The sequence below is a fragment of the Cucurbita pepo genome, chromosome LG01 (assembly GCF_002806865.2).
Source record: "Cucurbita pepo subsp. pepo cultivar mu-cu-16 chromosome LG01, ASM280686v2, whole genome shotgun sequence".
Taxonomy (NCBI): Eukaryota; Viridiplantae; Streptophyta; class Magnoliopsida; order Cucurbitales; family Cucurbitaceae; genus Cucurbita; species Cucurbita pepo.
This window is the reverse complement of record NC_036638.1, coordinates 7338697-7361992: the sequence shown is the minus strand read 5'-3', so window position 1 is coordinate 7361992 and position 23296 is coordinate 7338697. Positions and strand designations below refer to the sequence as shown.

The following is a 23296-nucleotide window of genomic DNA, read 5'->3' as shown; positions in this document are numbered from 1 at the left end:
ATGTGTTTCCAAACACTCCAAGACAAAATGAGATTCACAATACAAAAGCATATCAACCCTTTCTTATCTTACCAACTTACTTAACCCCCTCTTTCTCGAGATTTGCTCGGGACAGTTAAATCAATGTACTTAACGTTTTCAAAACAAAGTAGAAGTTATAACACGTATTTCGACGATGAATCGATCTAGTGATTAATAGGGAAAAGAAGAGTTGTGTTTAGCAAATTTTCCTTTTAGTTTCAGGGGTATGAGACGACTCGAGGGCCCGAACCCTAAATAACTCCCTCTTTGTTTCCCAAACGGGGATGCCCGTTGTCTACGCCAGCTCGATGATCTATGCATGATCACGATGTTTTTCCCGATCTAAAACGGTTAAAGTAGGTGATAGCTAATGTGTGGGTAGGGAGAGTGTTGTTAGAGGCAAAATATGGGGTGAAATTTGAACCCCACAAAGCTCCCATTTTTACATTGTTTCCACCACAAAAACCCCACCATTCATTAAGCTTCCTTAATTCCCTATGTTTAGCCCTCTTGTTTTCTCCCTCTCTTTCCCTTCTTCCTTGTGAATATATATACCTTCCCTTCTTCCTCTCCTCACCCCTTCTCAATTTTCACATCTCTCTCTTTCTCTCTCTAGGATCATGTTCTTCCATCGAGGCTCTCTTTTACGAGTCTCGTGTTGTTTCTTTTAGAATCTCGGTTCTCGATTACTGGGTAGAGGTTCAAATTCACGATCTCTTACTAGAATTAGAGATATCTTAATTACTGGGTTATGTTCGATTATCTTAACATACGAGTTCTTATTAGAATTGGAGGTATTTTAACTACTGGGTTATGTTCGAATTATCGTTTCATCCCTTGACGGCTTCGTTCTCGAAAAAAATCTCATGCAAAAAGCTCGTATCATTCTGATTTGAGAAACGCTCGTGTTTACTACATGCCTGGCTCCCTGTATGCCATTTGTAGAGCTCATCCGACTCTCCGATGGGCCTCCGCAGATGGCGTATGAGGAGCCATGCATATACCTAATTTCACCTTCCTCGCTCCATTCTTTCATTAGGGTTTCATCAAACCCACCAAAAAAAATTAGGGTTTTGGTCAAATTTTGAGGGTTAAAAGTAAAAAGTGTTTCTTTTGAGGGATTATTTGTTAATAACACAAATTTTGCAGGAAAACCCAGAAGTTACTGCAGAGAAGAACAAAGCAGAAGAAGAAGAACGCAAATCTAACCGTGGGATCTATTGGCCAAATCGACGGTAAAATTTNTTTTTTTTTTTGTAGAGAGATAAAAAGATGAAAGAGTTTTGTTATGAACTGACACACGCCATAGAAGTTAGAAAATCTGTGTTTTTCTGTTCATCGGCCACCGTTCATCTCATCTCATCGCACGCTTATATTATATCTCAATATTTTTTGTGTTACATTTTAATAAATCTCTTACATTATGGTTTAATGTAAAAAATTTCATTTTTTACGGGCGGAGCGGAGTAGAGATTCTAGCATTTGATCGTGCTTTAATGAATTGAGTTGCCTCCGAGAGGTGGAGGACTTTGTCGAGTTTTAATTTTTTTAGTTCATCATATTGTAAAGAAATTCGAATCTCTGACCTCTCGATAAAAAATATATGTTTTTATTATATTTAATATTATTAACGAAATGGTGACGTGGGATGTTCATCGATGCTTTACCATATGATATCTAATGGGAGTATGTGTCGATATAAACTTTAGGTTATATTTTTATTTTAGTTTATGTTGTTGATATTGCCAATAGAATAATAATAAGGTGACATGATTATTTTGATTACGTACCGAGCAGTTTAATTATTTTATACCTTGAACTTATCTGAAGTTATCAAATAGATATATGTTAAATCAGTATTTCGTTACTATTTTAATGATATAATTTGTCTCAATGGACGTAAAATATGTATTATCGACCAAAATATTACATGTATCATACGGTCACTTGACACTATGAATATCATGAAAACTTTACCGTTTCAAATTTTAACGAAGGATTTGAACATTTTAAAAGATTAAAATTAATCTATGTTCACGACGTAGATGCTTACGGCTACAGTTCAAGGTGGTTACTTATGAAAGGATATATCTATCTATATATAAACGCTTCTCTATCATTAATTCATAATGATTTATATCTATAGTTTGATGGCTCCCACATGTCTGAATTAATGCACGGTTTTATCAGGTGACTGTCTTTGTTGGAGTAAATTTTCTTATCTGACATTTCAACTCGAACAATTATATCTATTTCGAAATAAATGACAAAATAAAAATTAGCTTTCTTTCTTTTTACCGAACAGTTTGTGAATAGTACATTACAAATAATTAGGCATAAAGGTGTTTTAAAAAAAAAAAAAATTTATTACGTATTAGTTACGGTATTCCACTGTAGGATCGTCTTATTTCATATTCTCTGTTAGATTAACTTGTCTTAACAGGTAACTAACATGAACCGCAAAATAAGATTTATAAAAAATATATATATCAATATCTCTCCATCGATTAAGCTAATATGTCTGTGATTAGACTTAATGTTACGGTTACGAAAAACTTTAAATTTTTATTATTTTAAGAAATTCTCGAGCTCGTGGTAAGTAATTTATTAATATTATATTTTATTGAAAAATAGGTGGAAATCCTTAAATGAAATAAAATTAAAAGATTAATAATAATAATGGATGAAGGGATAATGTAATGTGTTATGTTTTTTAAGACAAAAGAGATGAGAAGACAAATCTCTGCGAATTTGGACATAAAGTTAACCGACACACAGGCTGTAGAGTCCAATGGAAACAGGTTGCCGATAGGGAGAGAGAAAAATAATAATTAAAATAAATAAATTATTTAACGAAAAAATAAAATAAAATAAAATAAAATAAAAATGTTTTTTATTTGTCTCATTAACAACCTGTTTTTTCTTGTCATTTATTAACTTATTCTTTGGTCTACTTAATGTTTTCAACCATAATTGGATTTTACCCGATGCCCACACATTTTCTGTTTTTTACTTCCAAAATTAAAAATTAAAAAGTAATTTTTTTCAATTTTTTACCATTTTTTTTAATAATAATAATAATAATAATAATAATATAAATATTAATTTATACCCTTAAAATTGGAGGGTTGTATAAATTAAAATGGGTGAATTTAGAACATTAATTTATTTATTCAATTTAAAATAAATTCAAAAGCACTCAAATAAAATTCTTATTCTCCAAAAATATGTTGGAGCATTAAGAAAACTTTCGGTAAAGAAAAAATTAGTTTTTTTTTTTTTTCCTTCATATTTTAATGTCTAATTAGCATTAAATTTGGTCTATAAATTGTTTTTGAATTTTCAAAATTGTAAATTATTTTTTATATTTTCAATTACTAGAAACCTTTTGTTAGGAGCGACACAGACAATATCTATTAATAATGAATTTGTGTTGTTACAAATAGTATCAGAGCTGGACACCGAGCAATGTGTCAACGAGAATGTTTGGTCTCTAAGGGAGTTGATTGTGAAATCTCATATCGGTTGGAGAGGAGAACAAAACATCATTCTTTATAAAAAAAAACATCATGAGGCTGATGACGATATAATATAAGCACAATATTAAACATAAAATTTTAAAATTTAAACTAAAATTTTGAGAATTTTGTATAAAAGAGTGTCTAAAGCAATGGGATTTGAAGCAATGAGTATGAGTTGGTTATATGTTGTTAAGCAAAGCGTGGGTATGATACTGATAGGAGAGGTAGGGCGAAGCACACACGTCTGCCCAGGGCTGAGCCCGCACAGAAAAAGGGAACGCTATACGTGAAAGTGAGAGGTCATGATATCATTACATATGCCTTTCACTGCCGGATAGATATTCATACCAAAAACAAAACAAAACAAATTATTAGATCTGTTTGAAACGACTTTTTAATTGAATTCGAGAAATTAGGCGTATCGAAATTATTAGAGTGAAGTAGGTTTTGTAATTTTTCTGAAAATTTATTAATTATATTGGGATGAATTCGCCAATAATTTCTTGTACAGTAAGAGAATTTCTCTCATCTTCTCTCCCCGACACATCCAAGAAAAGGAGAGGTCAAAGACGGAATCTAATCTCTTCTCTCTTTTTGTTTTTGTTGCTCGCTAAAGGACGAAGGAGATAGAATAATGGTCGAGCAAATACCAAAAGAAAAAAAGTGCAATTACCTTTTCTTTTCATCCACCCTTGTGTCAGTGACAGAATTTAAACTTCTAATCTCTTGATTGATACTCAACTCGTGAGATTACAGACCAAAACATTTCTTATAAAAATCTCCCCTACGGTTAAGTTGGCGACGATATGACAAAACCGACAATAATTAAAAAAAAAAATCAGTAATTTACCCTGATTGGATGGTTTTGTACAGAATTTTTGGGGAATCTTTCTCATCCTCCTGTGGACCACAGCAGAGGGGATGGTGTTTTGGTTTTGGTTTTAGTGGTTAGTGTGTTTTTGTGGGGTTGTCTTGTGGCATTCAAATTGGGGTGCCAGTGTCAGCTTCACAGAATGGAATATATGTATATAAATAGACCTATATTACACAATATATATATATATATATATATATATATATTTACATCATATATCATATATTATATAGTTTATGTCGAAACTTATATATATAAATAACATATATTATACAGTCAAAGTATAGTCAAATATATGTAACACGTCAAGAACGCTGCGCTGACCCTATCTCCATTAAGCTGAAATCATTTTGGAAGCTTAACGCAAAGACATGAGAATTTATACTTAAAATGGACAATATCATACTATTGTGAGAGTTGTGTTCATCTAACATGGTATCAAAGTCATGCTCCTAAACTTAGCCATGCCCATAGAATCCTCAATCAAACCAATTTTTATTAAGTTCTCAATTCACATATAAAGGGTTCTTATTTTAATAAATACAATTATCTGAATATATTTTTCTTAAATTTTTAAAATCCTATTGGAGAGGTAAATAAAAAAAAAAAAAAACAAATAAACTATTGAAAAAGTCATATATAATAATTATTGCTATTAATAGTTTCTTTTGTTCTAAAAAATTGTTGTTTTTTTTTTTAAATAAAATGTTTATTAATCACAGTGGATAGACGCAATTCCGGTCCATTGGGCCTTAACAAACATGCCGGCCCAATATCTTTTTAACTTATAATCGAAAAATAATATTAATAAATTAATTTTAGGGACATATATTTAACTTTTCTTTTTCTTTTTTTAATATAATTTTGGTAATTTTTCAATTTTTTGCGTCACTTATTCGATATTTTTTAAAATTAAAAAAATTTAATATAAAATTCAATTTTATATCTATGCATGGATTAATTTTAAAATAAGAGGAATATTTTAGAAATCTAGCCATTATCTATTGAAGTTTCGGTCGTCGGCTCCTTTGTCATCAAGTCACTAACTTCTTTAACCATCAAATATTAGGCCGATGTAGCCATTATCCATTCGGGTTTCGGTCGTCGGCTCCTTTGTCATCAAGTCACCAACTTCTTTGACCATCCAATATTAGTCCGATGTTAGCCTCCATACATGATCTTAGACTTGCGAAAGTTCGAGAATTATTTAGATATATTTTTTATTTTTTATTTTTTTGTTATGTGATTATAGTGGATTACAAAAGATAAGATAAATCTTCAAGATAAGCTAACGAGATAAAAGAATGGTCAACCATGGACCCAAAGTTTGTGGGGTGGAATATCTAGGTCAAACTTAAAAAAAAAGTCAAATCAGATTAGATCGGGAGTGAAATCTAGCTGATAATCCAGCCACGACTAAGTTGTACACTAGAACTGGACACAGGCGATCGCGGCTCCTCAACAATCTACCACAGCCACAGAAGGCGATTACAGTATGAACACATTGTACTATGCTTCAGACTCCGTTTCAACTTTCAACCGCCATTCTTCGTTTCAATTCATTTCCAAAGCCCTCTCAGAATTCCCGATTGAAATTCCTGCTTACAAGATTTTAGCTACCGGCTCATCTTACTCCGTCGTCAATGGCGGCAATGGCGATGGCGGCATCTTCATCGTTTTGCCGACCTCTGCCTGAATTAGCCTCGGGGCGGGCCAGAAATCCGGCGTTGCTGAATAGGAGGAGGCCACGAGTTGTGGCGAATTGGGGGCATTTCGGGGATGTGGTTCGCAAGGATGTGGAGTTTATAAAGGTTGGATTGAACAGAGGGATTCGGTGGGCGAATGATGCTTTTCGAATTCCGCAGGTTTCGAAGACCGTCGACGATCTTTTATGGCTTCGCAACATTGAGGATCCTCAAGCTGTTAATCTTCCGACTCCTTCTCCGCCGCAACCTTCGTATCCAGGTTTTGCTTTCTGTGCCCTGTTCTTCAGATTGACGATGTTTTCAATTTTACCTAGAGAAAGCATTTGGTTATTATCTCTAGGGATATGAAATGATGCTTAGTTCATTTGGCAACCAGCTGATTGATCGATTAACGTATAATTGAGGAATTTAAATTTGCCTAACCTCATCCGTAATGGCATTCTCAATTGAAAAACGTAGCTGTGCAAGATTTTGTGGACGGAGCCTATGATAAATTTGCACCGGTGGGTTCAATTAGTAAACAAGAAAACAAGATACAAAGAAACATTCATAACAAAGCACTAGTCTAATGCTATATGCGTTTGACTAAGACTCACAACAGAGATGGAATTTTTAAATGGAGAAATGTTTTGAGCGTTTGGAACTATAAGCAAGTATGAAAAATTCAAAATTCAAAATTACACAACAAAGGTTCAATTATTTGTTCACTTTGAAAATGCAACTAACAAAATAGCAGCGCTTGGAGCTGGGTTGGCTTTGGTTAAGTGGTGTGAACAACACTAGGGTTAGGTAAGATGTTACGGCCCAAGTCCACTACTAGCATATTGTTCTCTTTGGGCTTTCTCTTAAGGTTTTTAAAATGTGTCTGCTAAGGAGAGGTTTCCACACTCTCATAAAGCATGTTTCGTTCCCCTCTCCATCCGATGTGGGATCTCACAATCCATCCTCATTCGGGGCCCAGCGTCCTCGCTGACACTCGTTCCCCTCTCCAATTGATGTGGGATCTCTTAATCCACCCCCCATTCGGGACCCAATGTCTTGGTTGGCACACCGCCCGGTGTCAACCCCTTCGAGGTTCAACATCCTTGCTAGCACGCCACCCAGTGTCTGGCTCTGATACCATTTGTAACGGCTCAAACCCACCGCTAACAAATATTGTCCTTTTTGGGCTTTCCCTTTTGGGCTCCCTTCAAAATTTTTAAAACGCGTCTACTAGGGAGAGGTTTTCACACTCTTATAAAGAATACTTTGTTCCCCTCTCCAACCGATGTGGAATCTCACATAAGATGAGGGGAGAGCATGCATAAGCCATCTAGAACGTTGTAATTTTACTTGAACTGGTCCATATTTTGTTGAATGAAATAAGTAATTAAACTAAAGAGGCAAAAAAACAATAAATAATCTTCATTTAAGTAAACTATTAATATTAACTTATTGGGTACTTAATGCAAACCAAGCTCCACACCTCAGGAAAAATAACTTGGGCTTCTCAAACTTAACTTAACAATCCTAGGAGAGTCAATCATTTCATTCCTACATGCTAGCATGCTTACCATCCATATCCCATTTTTTATTGGAAATAATGTTCGTTGTTACTTATATATGAAAATACCATTCTGTATGCAGAACTCTCTGGTGTAGATTTGTTCATGGCTGATCTTAAAGCCTTAGAAGCATATGCCGTTTATTATTATTCTCTATCTAAAATTTGGACAAAACCACTTCCTGAGGTCTATGATCCACAAAGTGTTGCTGAATATTTCGGTTGCAGGCCTCATGTCGTGGGCCTTCGATTGCTAGAGGTATTTTTTAATCTCACGTATATCATGTCTGTGTTGGTTTATTCGCTTCATTTGTTTCTGTGTGAATTACATTTAGCTGTTCGGGAATTGAGGACAAAATGTGTTAAGAGGGATCTTGAACTAAGAAATAGATTCTAGAAGCTAAACTAATAAAAAGATATCCTAAGCAATTTCAATAATCGGGTTCATTAATATTCTTTAATATTCTTGAGAAAAACTAAAATCTGTTTCCTTAGAAAATAATGAGCTTGGTTTTAGTTCAATCCTGAATTAGCCATTATACCTGAAATTGGATGAACTAGATGTTTATTGCATTTGCCATGTTTTCTATTGGAAGGTATTTTCCTCCTTTGCTACTGCAGCAATAAGGATTCGAATGTCTAGAGTTCAAAAGTTTCTGGGGCCAGGCTTAGATGGAGAAAACGATGAATCAAAATCCAAATTTGGGTCGGTGCTCAAGGAAACCCTCTTAAACTTGGGCCCTACTTTCATCAAAGGTCTGTAACCCCAAGTCAGTATCTTCTAAGTTCCATTTTTCACATGAAGCGTGGCATTTGTTCCTGCAAACCACGTTATCGTTTTATCCAGACCGAAAATAATTGGTATGCTAACGTTGCCACTCTAATGCAGTTGGTCAGTCCCTTTCTACAAGACCCGATATCATTGGTAGTGAAATTTCAAAGGTTAGACAAAATATTCTTTCTTATATCTCATCAAATTACTTTTATCGAATATCACAGAATCTAGATTTGTTTTTTTCATCCTTTCAGTATTTTCTGAATGACATTTATTGGAATTTTGATATTCATTAGTGTTTTCGTGCATGATCTTCTGTTGACTTATTCTCTTGTTGTTCATTCAAAGTAAAATGTAATGACTAGTTTGTTATTTGTTTCTTTGTCTTGTATTTTATATTCTAATTGCAGGCTTTGTCTGAGCTACATGATCAAATTCCTCCTTTTCCCAGGACCATTGCTATGAAAATTATTGAGGAAGAATTAGGTTCTCCAATAGAATCGTTTTTCAGCGACATCTCTGAAGAACCTGTGGCTGCAGCATCTTTTGGTCAGGTGTCTTTGTATTGGCAAAAAAATTCCACTTGTAAATGCTTGTTCACATTTCAATATGGGGGTTGTTTAAACATCGAGCGTTTTAAACATATAGGTCTATCGTGGAAGAACACTCGATGGCATTAGTGTGGCTGTGAAGGTTCAACGCCCTAATATGCTTCATGTGGTCGTGCGTGATGTCTATATTCTTCGACTTGGGGTATATATTGTCCTTCAATGGTGTATAATTGTCTTCATATACATTTATATAACTTGCTTTAATATAAATGATTTTTTCAGCTTGGATTCTTGCAAAAGATAGCAAAGAGAAAAAGTGACCTTCGATTGTATGCTGATGAACTAGGGAAAGGTTTGCTTGGGGAATTGGATTATAATTTAGAGGCCACCAATGCAACAGAGTTTTGGGTAGGCACTTCCTTCCATGTTGTTCATCTCTCAGATATGCTAATAACATTATATCAAACGGTTTTTACTGCTTGTGCAGGAAACTCATTCCCATTTCTCATTTATACATGTGCCCAAAGTTTTCAGACATTTAAGCCGAAGGAGAGTCTTGACTATGGAGTGGATTTCTGGTGATAGTCCAACTGATTTACTCACTATATCTACTGAGAAAACAAGCTCAGCGTATTCAGAGAGGCAAAAAGTTGACGCCAAAAGGCGTCTTCTGGATCTGGTGTGTTGAATTTGCATTGCACAAACTATTTTGTGTTACTGGTGTAAAATTAATTAATAGGTTATTATACATTGTTTCTTCTAGGTTAACAAAGGAGTTGAGGCAACATTAGTCCAGCTTCTCGATACTGGATTACTTCATGCCGATCCACACCCCGGAAACTTGCGTTACATACCTTCAGGACAAATAGGGTAATTTTCATGCCTGACAACGTAAGTATAGAATGTTTTCTATTGAAGATTCAATAACGTTTTATCCCGACAGGTTTCTAGACTTCGGTTTACTTTGTCGGATGGAGGAGAAGCATCAATTAGCAATGCTTGCGTCGATTGTTCACATTGTAAATGGGGATTGGGCTAACCTTGTTCAAGCTCTTGCTGAAATGGATGTTGTGAGGCCAGGGACTAATTTACGACGTGTTACCTTGGTATCATATTTGCATCTCCACTCATTATGATTACTGCTGTTTGGTTAAGATAAAACCAATTTCTTTTCCCAGATAAGAATCTCAGCCCTCTGCGTGTAATTTGACCAGTGACTGATCATGTTTCAGGATTTGGAATATGCCTTGGGAGAATTAGAATTTAAAGATGGAATTCCTGATGTAAAGTTCAGTAAGGTAAGATTGAGTGAGTACTTGCTAGTTGTTCTTTGGAACGTGTCATAAGATCTTGACAACAATATTGCGTGTTAGTGTTATGGTTTTAGCTTGACAGCAATATTGGGTGTTAGTGTTATGGTTTTAGCTTGATGTTGAATTCTTGGAGGAGATGAGTAGAATTAACCAAATGAAATTTGAAACCAGAAGTTCAAGTATAGCTTTTTATTCAATGCCAATGGTTATTTGATTTATATCCTTGGTAATTAGCTTTCGTGTAACATGCTATGGTCTCAACACCCTTACGAAGTAGTGATGAGTTTCACGGGCCTAGGTAGGTGGCCACTATGGCTTAAACCCATTCCCTCTTAGTTCTTATGTAGTTGGGTCAGGCGAATGTCCTCTGAGATTAGTCAAGGTGCACACAAGCCAGTTCGAATATTCACGAGTATAAAAAAGTAATAATTAGGGATTGCAAGCTTTGATTGTAATTGCACCACTATTGAAGGAAAAACTATTGCTTGCAAGTTTTAGAGGTCATCAAATGAGTGGTACTAATCTCTCAGCGCTCGGTTAATGCATGTGCTTGATTTCATTCTTGAATCTAATGATCAATAAGGGTCATGAGATAAATAGAGGGCTTAAACGAATTGAGTTCGTATCATGGTGGCCAAGTACCTAAGATTTAATATCCTATGAGTTTTCTTGGCAATCAAATGAGGGGTCATGTAGTTGTTCCAAGAGATTAGACGAGGTGTGCACAAACTGACCCAAACACGTACGGATATCAACAAAATAAAAAATAAAAAACGTTCTTGGATTTTATTATAAATAACTTTCTTCTGCAAGTGAACTAGTGTAAATTCTGAATAAGCATATATTGTATTACTCTTATTCATCTTATAACTGCAATGTCTTATAGTATCGTGTTATTTCTCCCAGATTTAAGGTCATCATTGTTAAACATGCACTTTATTTTGTGCATTCGAGCTTAGCAAACGTTAGCTTCATATTTATTTGTGGCTGAACCCTGGTGACTACTTCCATTTAGGTTCTTGGCAAAATCTGGTCTATAGCCCTCAAGTATCAGTTCCGCATGCCTCCATACTATACACTAATGCTACGGTCTCTTGCCTCCTTGGAAGGTTAGCTATTACATACCATTTCTTGAATCGATTTTGCTTTTAGATAAAAGTATTTCTAGTAATGTTTATGCATAATTTCTCAAGGCTATAACAAGAAGGGTTCATTTCACCCTTAATGAATGGAACTTCAATATTATAATATAGCGTGCCAGGAGGTTAAAAAATACCGATACTATACGACAAGTCTCATGCTCACATATCGTGAAGAAAAAAAGTTTTCATGTTCATACATTTTACGAATGATTGATAACATTTGAAGGCCCTCATTTCCATCTTTCCCATAATTTATATGATGGCCATCGGACTTCTTCATTTTAATGTTCAAATTTCATTCTTCTTTTCATATCCTCAGGTCTGGCACTAGCGGCAGATAAAGATTTCAAGACATTTGAAGCTGCATTTCCTTATGTAGTTCAGAAACTTCTTACTGAAAATTCCATTCCTACCCGGAAGATATTACATTCGGTATTCCACGCTCTAAGAACTTCAATAATAACTCAGGCTTATGACTTTTAACTCCGTTGATATTTTTTGATGATAGTGATATTTTATAAGTTATAATAGTGATTGGACTGCATTAGCTGTAGAGCTGGAATATCTAATATACTTCGTCATTCGTACTGTTTTAATTCTTGTATTATCGTTTTCGTACCGAGTATTCCAATTTTTCTCACTGTTGCATCATTTATATTTGCTTCCCACTATTCATTGTGCAATTCGTCAATTCAGCATAAGCTATTGAAGTTGTAGTTGTTCTTTGTAGAAAATCTCAGAAGATGGCGCAGTCTTTCAACTTTCACCAATTCATTTTACCTTGTAGGTGGTCCTAAACAAAAAGAAAGAATTTCAATGGAAAAGAATTGCTCTTTTTCTCCGAGTAGGTGCAATGAGGTATGATATATTCTGTTTCATTGCGCCGTTTTTTGAATTCATAATGCTCTTCTACGCTATCTGGTATGTCGGTCATCTAATGGGGGAAGTGTTATATTTTTCCAATGTATACATAGCTACTTGTTTATACATGTGGATTAAGGAGTCGAGCCAAGAAATGGTGTTTGGGTTGACAAAATTTGTCCGATTTTTAGTTCAACAATTGCAGGGTGGAAGATTTGAACGATGGTGCTTTGATTGGTAATTAGTAATTCACCGAGCTATATCGAATTGACAGCCTATCTAAGATCATTGGAATAAGCCATGACAGTCTAGAGATGTAGAAACTTGGTGGAGATAGGGCAGTGTTTTACATCCAAAGACAGAAACTTGCTTCAAGAATAAAGTCATTATGATGAACTTCATCATTTGAACTTACTAAGGACTTATTTATGAATCCAAAAGCCTTTTTATGTATTGAATTGCAGGAAAGGTTTGCAACGAATGGCAGCTCCACATAATGAGGCAGCCATTGAATATTCAACCGTTAAAGCTAATAGTGACCTTGATGTTGTAAATTTAATTACAAGGCTATTGGTATCCAAAGAAGGTGCAGTGCTTAGAAGACTTGTAATGACCGCAGTAAGTGTAACTATCAATCTTTTCTACCAATCTTGGTTAAATAATCATGTTCTTGACCAACCGTCTGATAATGTGAATCTTGGTGAAAAAGAATGGAGCTTCACTGATCCAAGCAATGGTTTCTAAAGAGGCAAAGTTCTTCCGTCAACAACTCTGCACAATTGTGGCTGATATAATACACCAATGGGCACTTAGAACGCTAGGACAGGGCAACCGAGCTACCGGTACGACGATTAAAACAGGAATTCCATCCGACAGGAGAGGAGGGCGGAGTAGTTCACAGTTAACAACAGGCCAAATTGATTACAGTTCCTTCTTGAATGACCGGCGGATCAAATTGCTTTTCTCTAAGGTGCTCAAATCAGCTGGCAAAAAACCAGTTTTAATGCTCAAGTTCTTCTGGACATCCATCATAATTTTGGCAACAGCTTCTGCAATGGCTTGTCACCGGACTGTTGTGTCCTTGTCTGAACTCTATTTGGGTCCCATATCACTTGCTCCCAAGCGATATGCTGTACCTGCATGATGTGCACGTATGGTAAGAACTCTGCTTGCACTTGCGAACCAGAAAAAAGATTGCATCATATTTTAGGGATATTAAGGATGACTTGGCGCTGTATGTATTAGAGACTTCAACGCATCAAATAGAGAGCATATAACATGTATAGTATTCGCGGTTATTGTTAGAAGCTTTGGCATTTGATCTATGGATTATGTTCTTGAATGTTTATAAAAATGTGGATTTTGTTCTCAAATGTCAATAATTAACAAAAACACTAGAAAGTAACATCAAATTGTACATTCCTCAATTATTGTCATCGTTTTCTTTCCTTTGTTCGTTCTTTACATTCTCCATGAGCAGCCAACAAACGAAAATAATGATCAAATAGAAGTTCCATCTCGAATATAATTAGATACATGTTTAGAAGTTCCATCTCGAAAAGTTCTTTACACTCGAGTTGGATTCTAATCACACTAGTTGGCTCCCCATGAATATGCCTTCTTTTTCAGGATCAACACTTCCATCTAAGTTATTGTCCTAACTTAAAACCAAATCATATTACCATTGTTTTCATTTTTTTTGTTCCTTTTTCCTTCATGCTCGATGCAAATCGACTAGAATTGTAGATAACGAAAATGAGGCAAACATTAGAAAATAGACAAAATAATTAATATATATATACACACACACTAGGAAATAGAAAAACAAATGAAATAAAAAACGAGAAATGAGAAACGAGAAAATGAATACAATTTTTTAGGAAAATCAGATAACATAAAGTTCTCGATCCATCACCGTTTCGAGTTGAAGAGAATATGGCTTATAGTATCAAATAGCACAAGAGTATGCTTCATATTTTGTAAAATATTACTATTACCTAGCAATTAATTACAGAAGAGTGGAATTAGCTCTACGTGAAATTCATTCTCCCAATACAGCAGAGTTCATGTCACTATCTATAATCTCTATTTTTCTCTCTATGTTATGAAGTCTGAGACCTTTTTTTTATCTCGGAGCTTTACAGTAATTGTATGGCAACAGACGATATGGTGTCAATCTTTTGTTCTCTACTCGGGCTTTTTGAAATCAGCCGTCTAAGGCTGCACCAGAAAAATACTGTTTGTACACCATCTTTCTGTAATCTAGAGAAGAGAACAAGAAAATTGGTAAACGGCTTAGATATATGCCATTCTTACTCCATGTTTATCATGAAAAGAGAATCAAAGGAAGAAGTTAAAGCTTATATTTTTAGAAGTAATCAGACAAAATAAGAGTTTTTGGGAGATAGGGGCTTGAGTCTAACCTTCCTTGTTATTGTCATTCCACAGAGTAGCAGCATAGCTGTTGAGAGGACTCTCTGGGTTGGGCTCTGCAAGTAAACACAACTTCATAAGGGTGAGAGGATCAAGATTAGAAGATTGTCAAATTTGCAGGAAGAAACGAACAAACCTCCTAATAGGCTTTGAATAGACAAAAGAATGGTTCTACAATCGTATGCCGAAGACCACTTGTCCTATCGAAAAAAGGAAGTTACATCAGATATCAGGAGATTTGGAAATCCAACTAAATAATGAACAAAAAAGGAAAACGTCAAAAAGATTTCCTAGATTCAGATTACGGGTAGTTCCCCCTTCCTATATGCAATAATCATTCAACATAGAAGCAAAAACGCCGCTGCATATTTAACCGATACCTGGAGAATGTCGAGGCATATGTTGCCATATTGATCGACATTTGGATGGAAGCACAACGTCTCGAACTTAACAAGGGGTGGCTTGAAAGGATAGTCCATGGGAAAATGTAAAGAGAGTTTGTAAGACAAACCCTCATATGCAGTTCCTTTCCCACCCTCAATCGTGCCTCTCCATGTGAAAATGCCCTCACCTTCCGGAAAAGCTGATACACCAAGATCACCTCCACTCATCTATAGTAGATAGAGCACCACCAAACAAATATGGTTAATGAACTATCCAGAAGGCAAGAAATTGTACCAANGTTTGAGCTCTTTTGGCTGACTTTTAGCCCTTTCGATAGGGCAGCTATCCGCATGTGTCCCAAAGTGCCATCCATTTGGCAGCAAAACCTCATTCAACAACCAGGAATGAACTTCTTAGAAGACAACAACCCTAGTTTCTAACTCTTTCCAACCATTTCATTGTTTTGAATTCCAAGATGTAAATGTAACAAACATTACTATGGCATAACAAGATTTAATAGAACCAAACATTCAGCATGATGCAGCATTACAGAGAAATGTAAAGTTGAAATCCAAGACGCCATTATTTGACTAATGATCGTGCATACATGATATCAAGTAGCATAGAAGCCGCAAAACAGAATGTTAAAGTTCAAAGAACTGACGTCGGGACAAGCTAAACTTATTCTACAAGAAGATCAAGGAGTATGAATGTGGCAATGGTGCTGCAACAAAAGGGGAAGAGCAGTAAATTACATATTTTCCAAATGAAAAACGATCACCAAACTCAGCAGGGAGAAACCCTAAAATTGCTTATTCTGAATGTTTCAACCAACTAAATGCCATGAATACCGACCCAAGATGATCATATAATACCTAAAATTCAAGAATCAACGAAACACCACGAGAAATGTAAAACCAAAATGAAACGTACCATCAGTGACATCAATTCCTTTTGCAGCCTGCAGCCAAATAGAGGAAGATGTCAAAATTCCATAACTACAATCGCGATTAATAAGAATTCGTAGAGAGCTTGAATCAGAAGCCATTACAGAACAGCCAATAGCGTATTAAACACAAGAAAGTAACATCAAATCGTACATTCCTCAACTCTTGCCATCATTTTCTTTCCTTTCTTGTCCACTCTTTACATTCTCCATAATCGCGTAAACGAAACAATCAATAAACCAAAAGAATGATCAACAAGAAGTTTCACCTCTGCGAAACAGCGTTGGAATCGATAGGATTAGAAGACGCCGCAGGCTGCTTCAATGGAGAACTGGTTAGATGATGCTGTGTGATTGACGAGTTGTCGGAAGTCGGATTGGGTCTCACCTCCATTTCCACAACGATCAATAACAGAAAAAAAAAAAAACCTCTCCAATTAGATCCAACAACGAACCAATGCACAACACCACCGTCTTAGACTCGAAATCCACCAGAAACAGCAAGAAAAATTCCAATTCGACAAGGAAATCGAGTAAAAACCACTGATACTTCACTTTCTTTCTCTGTTTTCTCGAGAAAATTCTTCAGTTCGTGGAGAAGTCGATGGAGACGTGGGCCGTAGGGATGTTATTGTCGATTGGTTGAGACATTTGTTAGATCTCATTCAACCCATTATTATTAAATTATGGAACTAACTAATTATTTAGTTAAAGTTTTTTTTTTTTTTTTTTTAATAAAATTAAAATATTTATTTTATTTAAAATTTGTGACTCTTTTTATTTTATAGAAAAATCACATTAAAAAAACTTAAATTTTAAGAATTATAAAATAAAAATAAACATATATAGAGATTTTTAAAATTATTAATAAAATCAACCTAAACTAATTTTAGAAGATTTTATTAATTATTGGTGTCTTTAGAGAATTAAACTCAAATGATTAAGCATTTCTTCAGAGAATTAAAATTTTTAATTCTCATATATAATGTTTAATTTTATTTTAAATAAGTAAGTCAAATTAGCTATAATTCACGATTTTTAATTCATATAGAACTCACATTTGCGTATAATATACGTCTATACTAATTAAGTTATGTTCAGATTGATCAATATAAATATTTAAATAGTAAAGTCGAATAATCAAACTCGATGACTTTTGTCGCTAACATAATGTAACGATACCAAAAGTGAGCATCGCTAAGTTAGTGATAATTGGTATGTATTTCTTTTTTTAAGTCGGAAGTTCAAATTTTTATACCTCGTTTGTGTTACACAATCGTGTTCGATAATAGGGGAAAGAATGGCTTTGTTGTCAATTAATTCTCAGAAAAATTGGGAAAAGCAGTTGGTTATTTTATACCAACATGAAGCACAATAAAAGAAGCTAGTTGCTATGCAGTAGTTATAATACTGTCCTGTCCTTAAGTGTATAAAGATTATACAGATGTAGTATTTGCTGCTCTGTACGCCAAGAACGTGCAAGAACTTCTGGTGGGACGATCGGCTGAATCATTTGGCAAATGAGAAGTCTGAGGGGCTTTTGGTGATTTCGTGTTGAGCACGAACAGGACGTGTTGTGGAACCGGTCTCCGATGAACTCAGCTGTTGAACTGTCATCTCCTGTTCTCTATTCATCACAGAATGTTCGAGTTCTTGATGATCATGGGCTCTACTACTATGGTGTGAAGAAGGAGGCATCTCTTCAATGTCCCAACGATCTGGTTCGCCATCGGATAGCCTGGGAGATGTGCTGCTGTGCTGCTGTTTGTGCAGAAGGTGAATGGGAGACATGCCGTGTGTTGGAGTAGTCGGCCTGCTTGAGAAAGGCGAGGTACTATCTGGGTTGTGCGGGTGCTTCGTGTTCTTCTTGGCATTGTGGTGCCAGTTCTTCAACGCCGACGCCACTCGGTCGTTGAAAATGGTTGGTCTCATGTTAGTGCCCATCTGGATCAAGAGTGCATACAAGGTAAATGGCTATTCTATTCTCTATTGGAACTATTTTGAGTTTCAGATTTACACAAGAAAACAGTTCATAGCATAAATGATCTTACAAAGGGTTCAAAGTAAATAGAAGTAACTTTTGCTTGATGATTACCTGAGTCACCAAAGCATAGAGTGGGAGTGTCCCATAACTGCATAGAACATGAATGATAATCCTGGAAAATTTATCGATTTCAGTTTCAGTTAGCGGATCATAGACAGGATGAAACTCGGGTTCGTTTACAGATCATCTTATGAACTTACCCCATTAAGAGCCTGATGACAATATCTTCAATTCGCTGATGGAAGCAAGCTCTCCACTTAAATGCGTACTGAGAGAATTAAACACAGTATTAGAGGAAGTTTGCTGCATATGGTTCAATGTAACCGCTCAAGCTCACTGCTAGTAGATATTATCCGTTTTGGCTCGTTACGTATCGCTGTCAGTCTCAGGATTTTAAAACGCGTCAGAGAAAGTTCAAAGAGGACAATATCTACTGACAGTGGCTTGAAAAATGACCGTGAGAGAATTGCTTACTGAGGTCCAAGCAAAGAAGGCAAGCTGAAAAGCATTCTGCAAGCACACAGAGTGAATGTCATTTTCTCAGGGAGGAAAACAAATTATTAGTAGAAACACGAGTCGAACTTTTTGAAAAAAGTACCGTAAAGAGAACGAAGTGAATCAGGAAGAGAATAAGTTGCGGGCGTCCGAACCAAAAGAGGTCATCCCGGGGCTGAACGGTGGGAACACCCTTCACAACATGGCCCCTTTCTTGAATTGTCAGTCCCATCTCGGTTATGATAACTTGTAGCTTCGTTCCGACCAATAGAATTATCTGGCATTATATACACGAGGAAAAAGTTGAACGAACAATGAAACGAAACTAATGCTTAAAAATAAACGATGTGGCAAAATGCTTACAATTAAGGAGATGAAAGGCATCCATAGATACGAATACCACCCTGAAATGGAATACCGTTCCTGAATAAGTACGAGATTGAAAGGAACTAAAGCCATGACAAGTACGTTTCTCTGAAAGGCAGTGATTGTAAGCTTACCATTTGTGTTGGTTAGGATTAAGAAAACAGCAAATATCCACATCGCTGGACTGCAGATTAGAAGTTGGTCAAAAAATTTATAGTGAGTCAAATTTATTTATATAACTAAGAAACAAACCTAATCCCCACGACAACTTTGAAGTCATCTTCGAGAGATCTGCTAATGTATTTGTGAAAATCAAATTTTACTTCACTTCCAGGTGGCAAATGTGCCTGAAAAATGGCTCAAGTTAAGAAGTATGGACTTGCAGAATCTTTATTAAGTCGATGCAATATCAGTATGATATATCTTGCTTACAACGATGAATCCATGTCTCAGTGTCATGTAATCAACCTTGGTAACTGATCTAAAGAATTGTCTGAAGAAACAAACCTACGCAACAGAACATGGGGTAATGAACATCATGTATATTGTCACTGTTGCTGCAAATTTCAACATGTATTTAATACCATAAAAGCATAAAGAATAGTGGGGAGTTCAAACTATATGATTGGACACAGATGCGAATAATTTGAGTGGTTGTCAAGTTCATATTCATGAGAAAATTTCTTGATTTAATTTTGTGATAAACAACACTCACAATCCAGAGGGAAATTGGTGTACGACTCCAAAAGCTCAAGTGTCGGCGTCCAAACGTGGTATCTCTCGCAAATCTAAATCTTGCTGGATCTGCAAGACAGAAGTTATCAATTCATAAGTTATGAATTGCCTAGGATTTCTAATGAATACATCTGCAATTAGAGATGATAACAGCATGAAAAAAATGATATGATGTATCCTTGAAAATGGATCAAAATATTAACAATCAAAAAAGGACTTCGTCCCAAGCTGTTGAAAAACCATTGGCAACTTGTATGAGATGCTATCAATTAGTCATCCAAAAAAGCTCACTTAAGGGAGGTATGTGAGTGGTTCGTTCTAGGAACAGTGATTCGAGTAAAAAATGATTTGTCTATAAGTTAGTTTATTAAAGGTAATCTTCATATGATCACTTTAATATTTGGTTTTACATTCTTAAACGTGATTTTCATATAATCAAAACTAAAAATTAAAAGCATTTGAGCTTTTTTTTTTTATTTTTTTTTTTATAGTGTTAGCCATTTCAAAATCACTCCCAAATATGACTTTAACAGCTATGATATTTGTAACCTTATGAGTGCCTAAAGCACGGTAAAATCTAGCCATTTATATGGATTTTGAGCGATACTGTACCATTATAGTACTGGTATTCAATGGTCTTTGTCTCGTCCTCCCAGGCCTTCCATTTGCTCATCTACAATTAAAAGGAATTCATGAGATAGATCGAGGGAAAAGAGAGAGGCGTGGAAAGGGTTAAAGACTACCTTTGTTCTGCCCAAAGCCAAAATGGTGATGCAGTACAGAATATGGAAGGCAGCCAATACAAAGATGAAAATATGGAGCTGGTGAATTCCATATGCCGACACAAAAGCGAGTTGGCCCTGCAAAAAATTTCAGCAGATAGCTTCAAATCACTTGGGAATATAAGCTAAAGCAATTTCTACTTAATGGCAATTACATTTTTGCTACTCCATAATTAAAGAGATTGTTTCACCTTCTTGGCACATGCATCATCTCCTTTTGAAGCTAAAATACGCCTTGAACCATAGTCAGGATCTAAAAATTCAAGGAGTTTAAGACGACTGTTCTTGGTAACCTTTACTCCTTCCTTAACTCTTGCTGCACAGGGAAGCCAAGTTGCCGCAAGCTCCTTTGAAACGCAAATTTGAGTGACAGCATCTTGGCCTATCGTCAGAAGTAGGGATATAAATCCCAACAGCATAAGCTCTTCAAGAGACCACCGACAAGATAGAAATAGTCAGCTCAGCCTTTGACACAAGAAAAAAAAAAAACATTCCCAAAAGATTGTGGTGGCTAGATGCGTCTAATACCTGCTTTAACCTTTTCTAGAGCTTCAACAAGAGCTGGCTTGTGCTTTTTCTCCAGCCACTACACAGAGTTAATTGACATAAAATACTAGATTAATCAAGCTACACAGAAGCACAACTTCAGGAAAAGATAAAATTTTTGCAGTACCAAATATTGATAATGCACAATAAAATTCTAGCATCAAGCCAAAATCAACATTCTACTGAATTTCTGTACTTGAAAAAAACATGATCCTTAAGCCCAGATTTAAAAGTTCAAGGCCAAAATGAGTATTGCTCAACTGGTTATAACATATACTCTCGACCCAGAAGTCAGAGATTCGGATCCCGAACTCAAATAAGATTTAACAGTATGGGGCATCTCGGAACGCTTACCTTTCCAGTGAGGTGAATGACATGTTCAATGAAGATTGAAATAACAACCAAGAAAAAACAAACAACCGCAACAGCCCAAGTTGAAGTATCTTCCAAAGTACGCTGCTCTGTTCCACACTCAGCCATTGATAATGGAACTTATCTCCTTACTAACAGAAACAAAGCTCTCAAGCTTACAGCGAAGAAATGAAATTCTAGGAGGAGAAGGATGAGGCAAGTAGATGCAAGGCTCCACTGTCTTCGTAGTGCATTTATATTTTCTTATGCATGTGGAGAGGAAGTTAGTTAAAGACTTAAAATTAAGCATGGGAAAGTCTTCGACCAATGAGCGAGGAAAGTGAATGATGACTCACATCATCCTTTTGACCCTTTCCTAGAAGGGTTTGTCAAAGGATGGGAGAGAAAAGGACCCTTGTTATATTGAGCTAGACTTGAGGCTTTACTTTTTGAAAATTAAATATAAATTATGTCTTCCATTTTCAAATCATAAGTTGATTTTCGTATCTACATGCTTTTTAATTTGTTTCTAAGTCAGAGCAAAGGGTTCGGCAAACTTGAAAATTATGGTTAACGTTAGTGTTTGTGATAATGATTCGATTTTTTTCTTGCGCTATTTCTACTCAAATTTCTTCACAAAATTCAAGCTAAGTTTTAAAAACTAAAAGAAAGTAGTTTTTTATTTTAAGGATTTGGCTATGAACTTAAATGTTTCTATAGAAAAGTCGAAAATCCATGTACAAACATAATTTTCAAAACCATCGAGCTATCTCAAGTTGACCCATTTGAAATCATTACTAGTAACATCGATTTGGAAGATGCATAGGCTTCATTATTTTAAGAAACTATAAGGCAAAATCAGAAAAAGATAAATAAACTACATTCAAACATGTGACTAATAGTTAGGATGAATAAATTGATACAAAACAAAGAGGCAACAGAACATTCTCCTCAAGAAGCTGATGAAAAGGTATTAAACTTGAACAAAGCAAAACAATAATCAACCCCAAATCAGGAAATTACAGCACGTAAGCCAACTTCAATAAGCTGATCAGTCAATCAATCAATCATGAAATTAATTACTGCATTGACTATCATTCCGTATTAAGACCTCCAAGTTCTGTATAATTATCCTGCAAACAGCTACTTTGAACTTATCAAATATATCCGAACAGTTCAGCAAAATTTATTGACCTTACCAGCCGAGCAGCAAAATTTGAGGCGTCAAAGTTGACGAGTCTTTCTCCACTCGACATCAGAAGGGCCCTCCACTACTTCAATGCTCGTTGAATCCCTCGCCCAGTGGATGAAACAGGACAATTTCACGCGCGGCACAATCGCATCCATATCGGCGTCTTGCTCTGAATCCGAAACTCGCAAACAAATTAGGGGAAAATAACGAAACAGCCCCATTTTCTGGAGTCTTTTTTGGCCGTCGATTTTCGGGAACTTGTCGCTGTTAGACTTCGATGTAGAATACTTGAGGGCCAGGGAGCTCCCCAAAATTGACCGTAGATTGCAAGAGAAAATGCTCGGAATAATTTTCTTTTCTTGCTTCAAATTCTCTGAACTAATTCTTTTCAGCGAATCCTCTTCGAGTCCTGAAATTAAACGATCTGCTAGGATGTAAACTTTTTTGTTGATGAATCGCCTCTATGAATCATTCCTTGAGGCTGAAGAAAATCAATGCATAACTCTGAACTTCAATGTTCTTCACATGCTTTCATGGATTTTACAGATTCATACAAATTTAGTTTCCAATGAAATGAAAAATGTGGTAAAATTCTTATGGAGTTTCTTCAAATGCATTAAGGATTAAATGTATTCATAAACTATTATTCTAATTTAAATTTCAAAAATTAATATTTTTTTTTTTACTCTATATTAATTTTTACATTTAAATAAGT

The 23296-nt window shown here is 35.6% G+C and overlaps 3 protein-coding genes and 1 long non-coding RNA gene across 5 annotated transcripts; 2 read left to right on the top strand and 2 right to left on the bottom strand.

The window, feature by feature from the left end:
- The first annotated feature begins 619 nt into the window (after positions 1 to 619).
- On the top strand, positions 620 to 1557 carry LOC111796059. The gene is made up of 2 exons (XR_002815278.1): positions 620 to 714; positions 1171 to 1557. It is a non-coding gene; the product is annotated as an uncharacterized LOC111796059 (long non-coding RNA).
- Positions 1558 to 5916: 4359 nt separating this feature from the next.
- On the top strand, positions 5917 to 13712 carry LOC111806827 (uncharacterized protein slr1919). The gene is made up of 16 exons (XM_023692316.1): positions 5917 to 6381; positions 7749 to 7924; positions 8262 to 8421; positions 8555 to 8607; positions 8851 to 8994; positions 9089 to 9193; positions 9274 to 9399; positions 9479 to 9670; positions 9755 to 9861; positions 9935 to 10097; positions 10224 to 10289; positions 11320 to 11413; positions 11766 to 11878; positions 12234 to 12304; positions 12772 to 12925; positions 13017 to 13712. Exons 1-16 carry the CDS (start codon positions 6060 to 6062, stop codon positions 13449 to 13451), a joined length of 2481 nt encoding a protein of 826 aa, XP_023548084.1. The 5' UTR covers positions 5917 to 6059; the 3' UTR covers positions 13452 to 13712.
- A 476-nt stretch (positions 13713 to 14188) lies between these two features.
- LOC111789687 (probable ubiquitin-conjugating enzyme E2 C) lies at positions 14189 to 16729 on the bottom strand. The gene is made up of 6 exons (XM_023670342.1): positions 16340 to 16729; positions 16058 to 16085; positions 15121 to 15351; positions 14877 to 14940; positions 14731 to 14796; positions 14189 to 14569 (listed from the first exon to the last, which is right to left on the bottom strand). The coding sequence occupies exons 1-6, from the start codon at positions 16462 to 16464 to the stop codon at positions 14514 to 14516; spliced, it is 570 nt and encodes a 189-aa protein (XP_023526110.1). The 5' UTR covers positions 16465 to 16729; the 3' UTR covers positions 14189 to 14513.
- A 630-nt stretch (positions 16730 to 17359) lies between these two features.
- Positions 17360 to 22768, bottom strand: LOC111781793 (MLO-like protein 12). Of its 2 annotated transcripts, none has more exons than XM_023662505.1 (15): positions 22589 to 22768; positions 21021 to 21078; positions 20684 to 20916; positions 20454 to 20570; positions 20323 to 20383; positions 19691 to 19779; positions 19408 to 19482; positions 19228 to 19322; positions 19110 to 19159; positions 18973 to 19013; positions 18713 to 18886; positions 18589 to 18624; positions 18315 to 18382; positions 18166 to 18226; positions 17360 to 18014 (listed from the first exon to the last, which is right to left on the bottom strand). In XM_023662505.1, the coding sequence occupies exons 1-15, from the start codon at positions 22643 to 22645 to the stop codon at positions 17580 to 17582; spliced, it is 1650 nt and encodes a 549-aa protein (XP_023518273.1). In that variant the 5' UTR covers positions 22646 to 22768; the 3' UTR covers positions 17360 to 17579. The 2 variants fall into 2 exon arrangements, with proteins under 2 accessions (XP_023518273.1, XP_023518265.1); XM_023662497.1 differs by lacking the exon at positions 22589 to 22768 and adding an exon at positions 21393 to 21650.
- Between the last annotated feature and the right edge of the window lie 528 nt (positions 22769 to 23296).

What these genes read in the sequence shown, in the direction of transcription:
- LOC111806827 (XM_023692316.1), top strand. Translation starts at nt 6,060, where the DNA reads ATGGCGGCAATGGCGATGGCGGCATCTTCATCGTTTTGCCGACCTCTG. An exon ending in ATACCTTCAGGACAAATAGG is followed by an intron (nt 9,862 to 9,934) that starts GTAATTTTCATG and finishes TTATCCCGACAG; the next exon opens with GTTTCTAGACTTCGGTTTAC. An exon ending in CCCGGAAGATATTACATTCG is followed by an intron (nt 11,879 to 12,233) that starts GTATTCCACGCT and finishes TTTACCTTGTAG; the next exon opens with GTGGTCCTAAACAAAAAGAA.
- LOC111789687 (XM_023670342.1), bottom strand. Translation starts at nt 16,464, where the DNA reads ATGGAGGTGAGACCCAATCCGACTTCCGACAACTCGTCAATCACACAG. An exon ending in TCCAACGCTGTTTCGCAGAG is followed by an intron (nt 16,086 to 16,339) that starts GTGAAACTTCTT and finishes ATTTGGCTGCAG; the next exon opens with GCTGCAAAAGGAATTGATGT. An exon ending in AGGAATTGATGTCACTGATG is followed by an intron (nt 15,352 to 16,057) that starts GTACGTTTCATT and finishes TATCTACTATAG; the next exon opens with ATGAGTGGAGGTGATCTTGG.
- LOC111781793 (XM_023662497.1), bottom strand. Translation starts at nt 21,518, where the DNA reads ATGGCTGAGTGTGGAACAGAGCAGCGTACTTTGGAAGATACTTCAACT. An exon ending in TGAGACATGGATTCATCGTT is followed by an intron (nt 19,323 to 19,407) that starts GTAAGCAAGATA and finishes GCCATTTTTCAG; the next exon opens with GCACATTTGCCACCTGGAAG. An exon ending in CCTTCTTTGCTTGGACCTCA is followed by an intron (nt 18,383 to 18,588) that starts GTAAGCAATTCT and finishes TAATTCTCTCAG; the next exon opens with TACGCATTTAAGTGGAGAGC.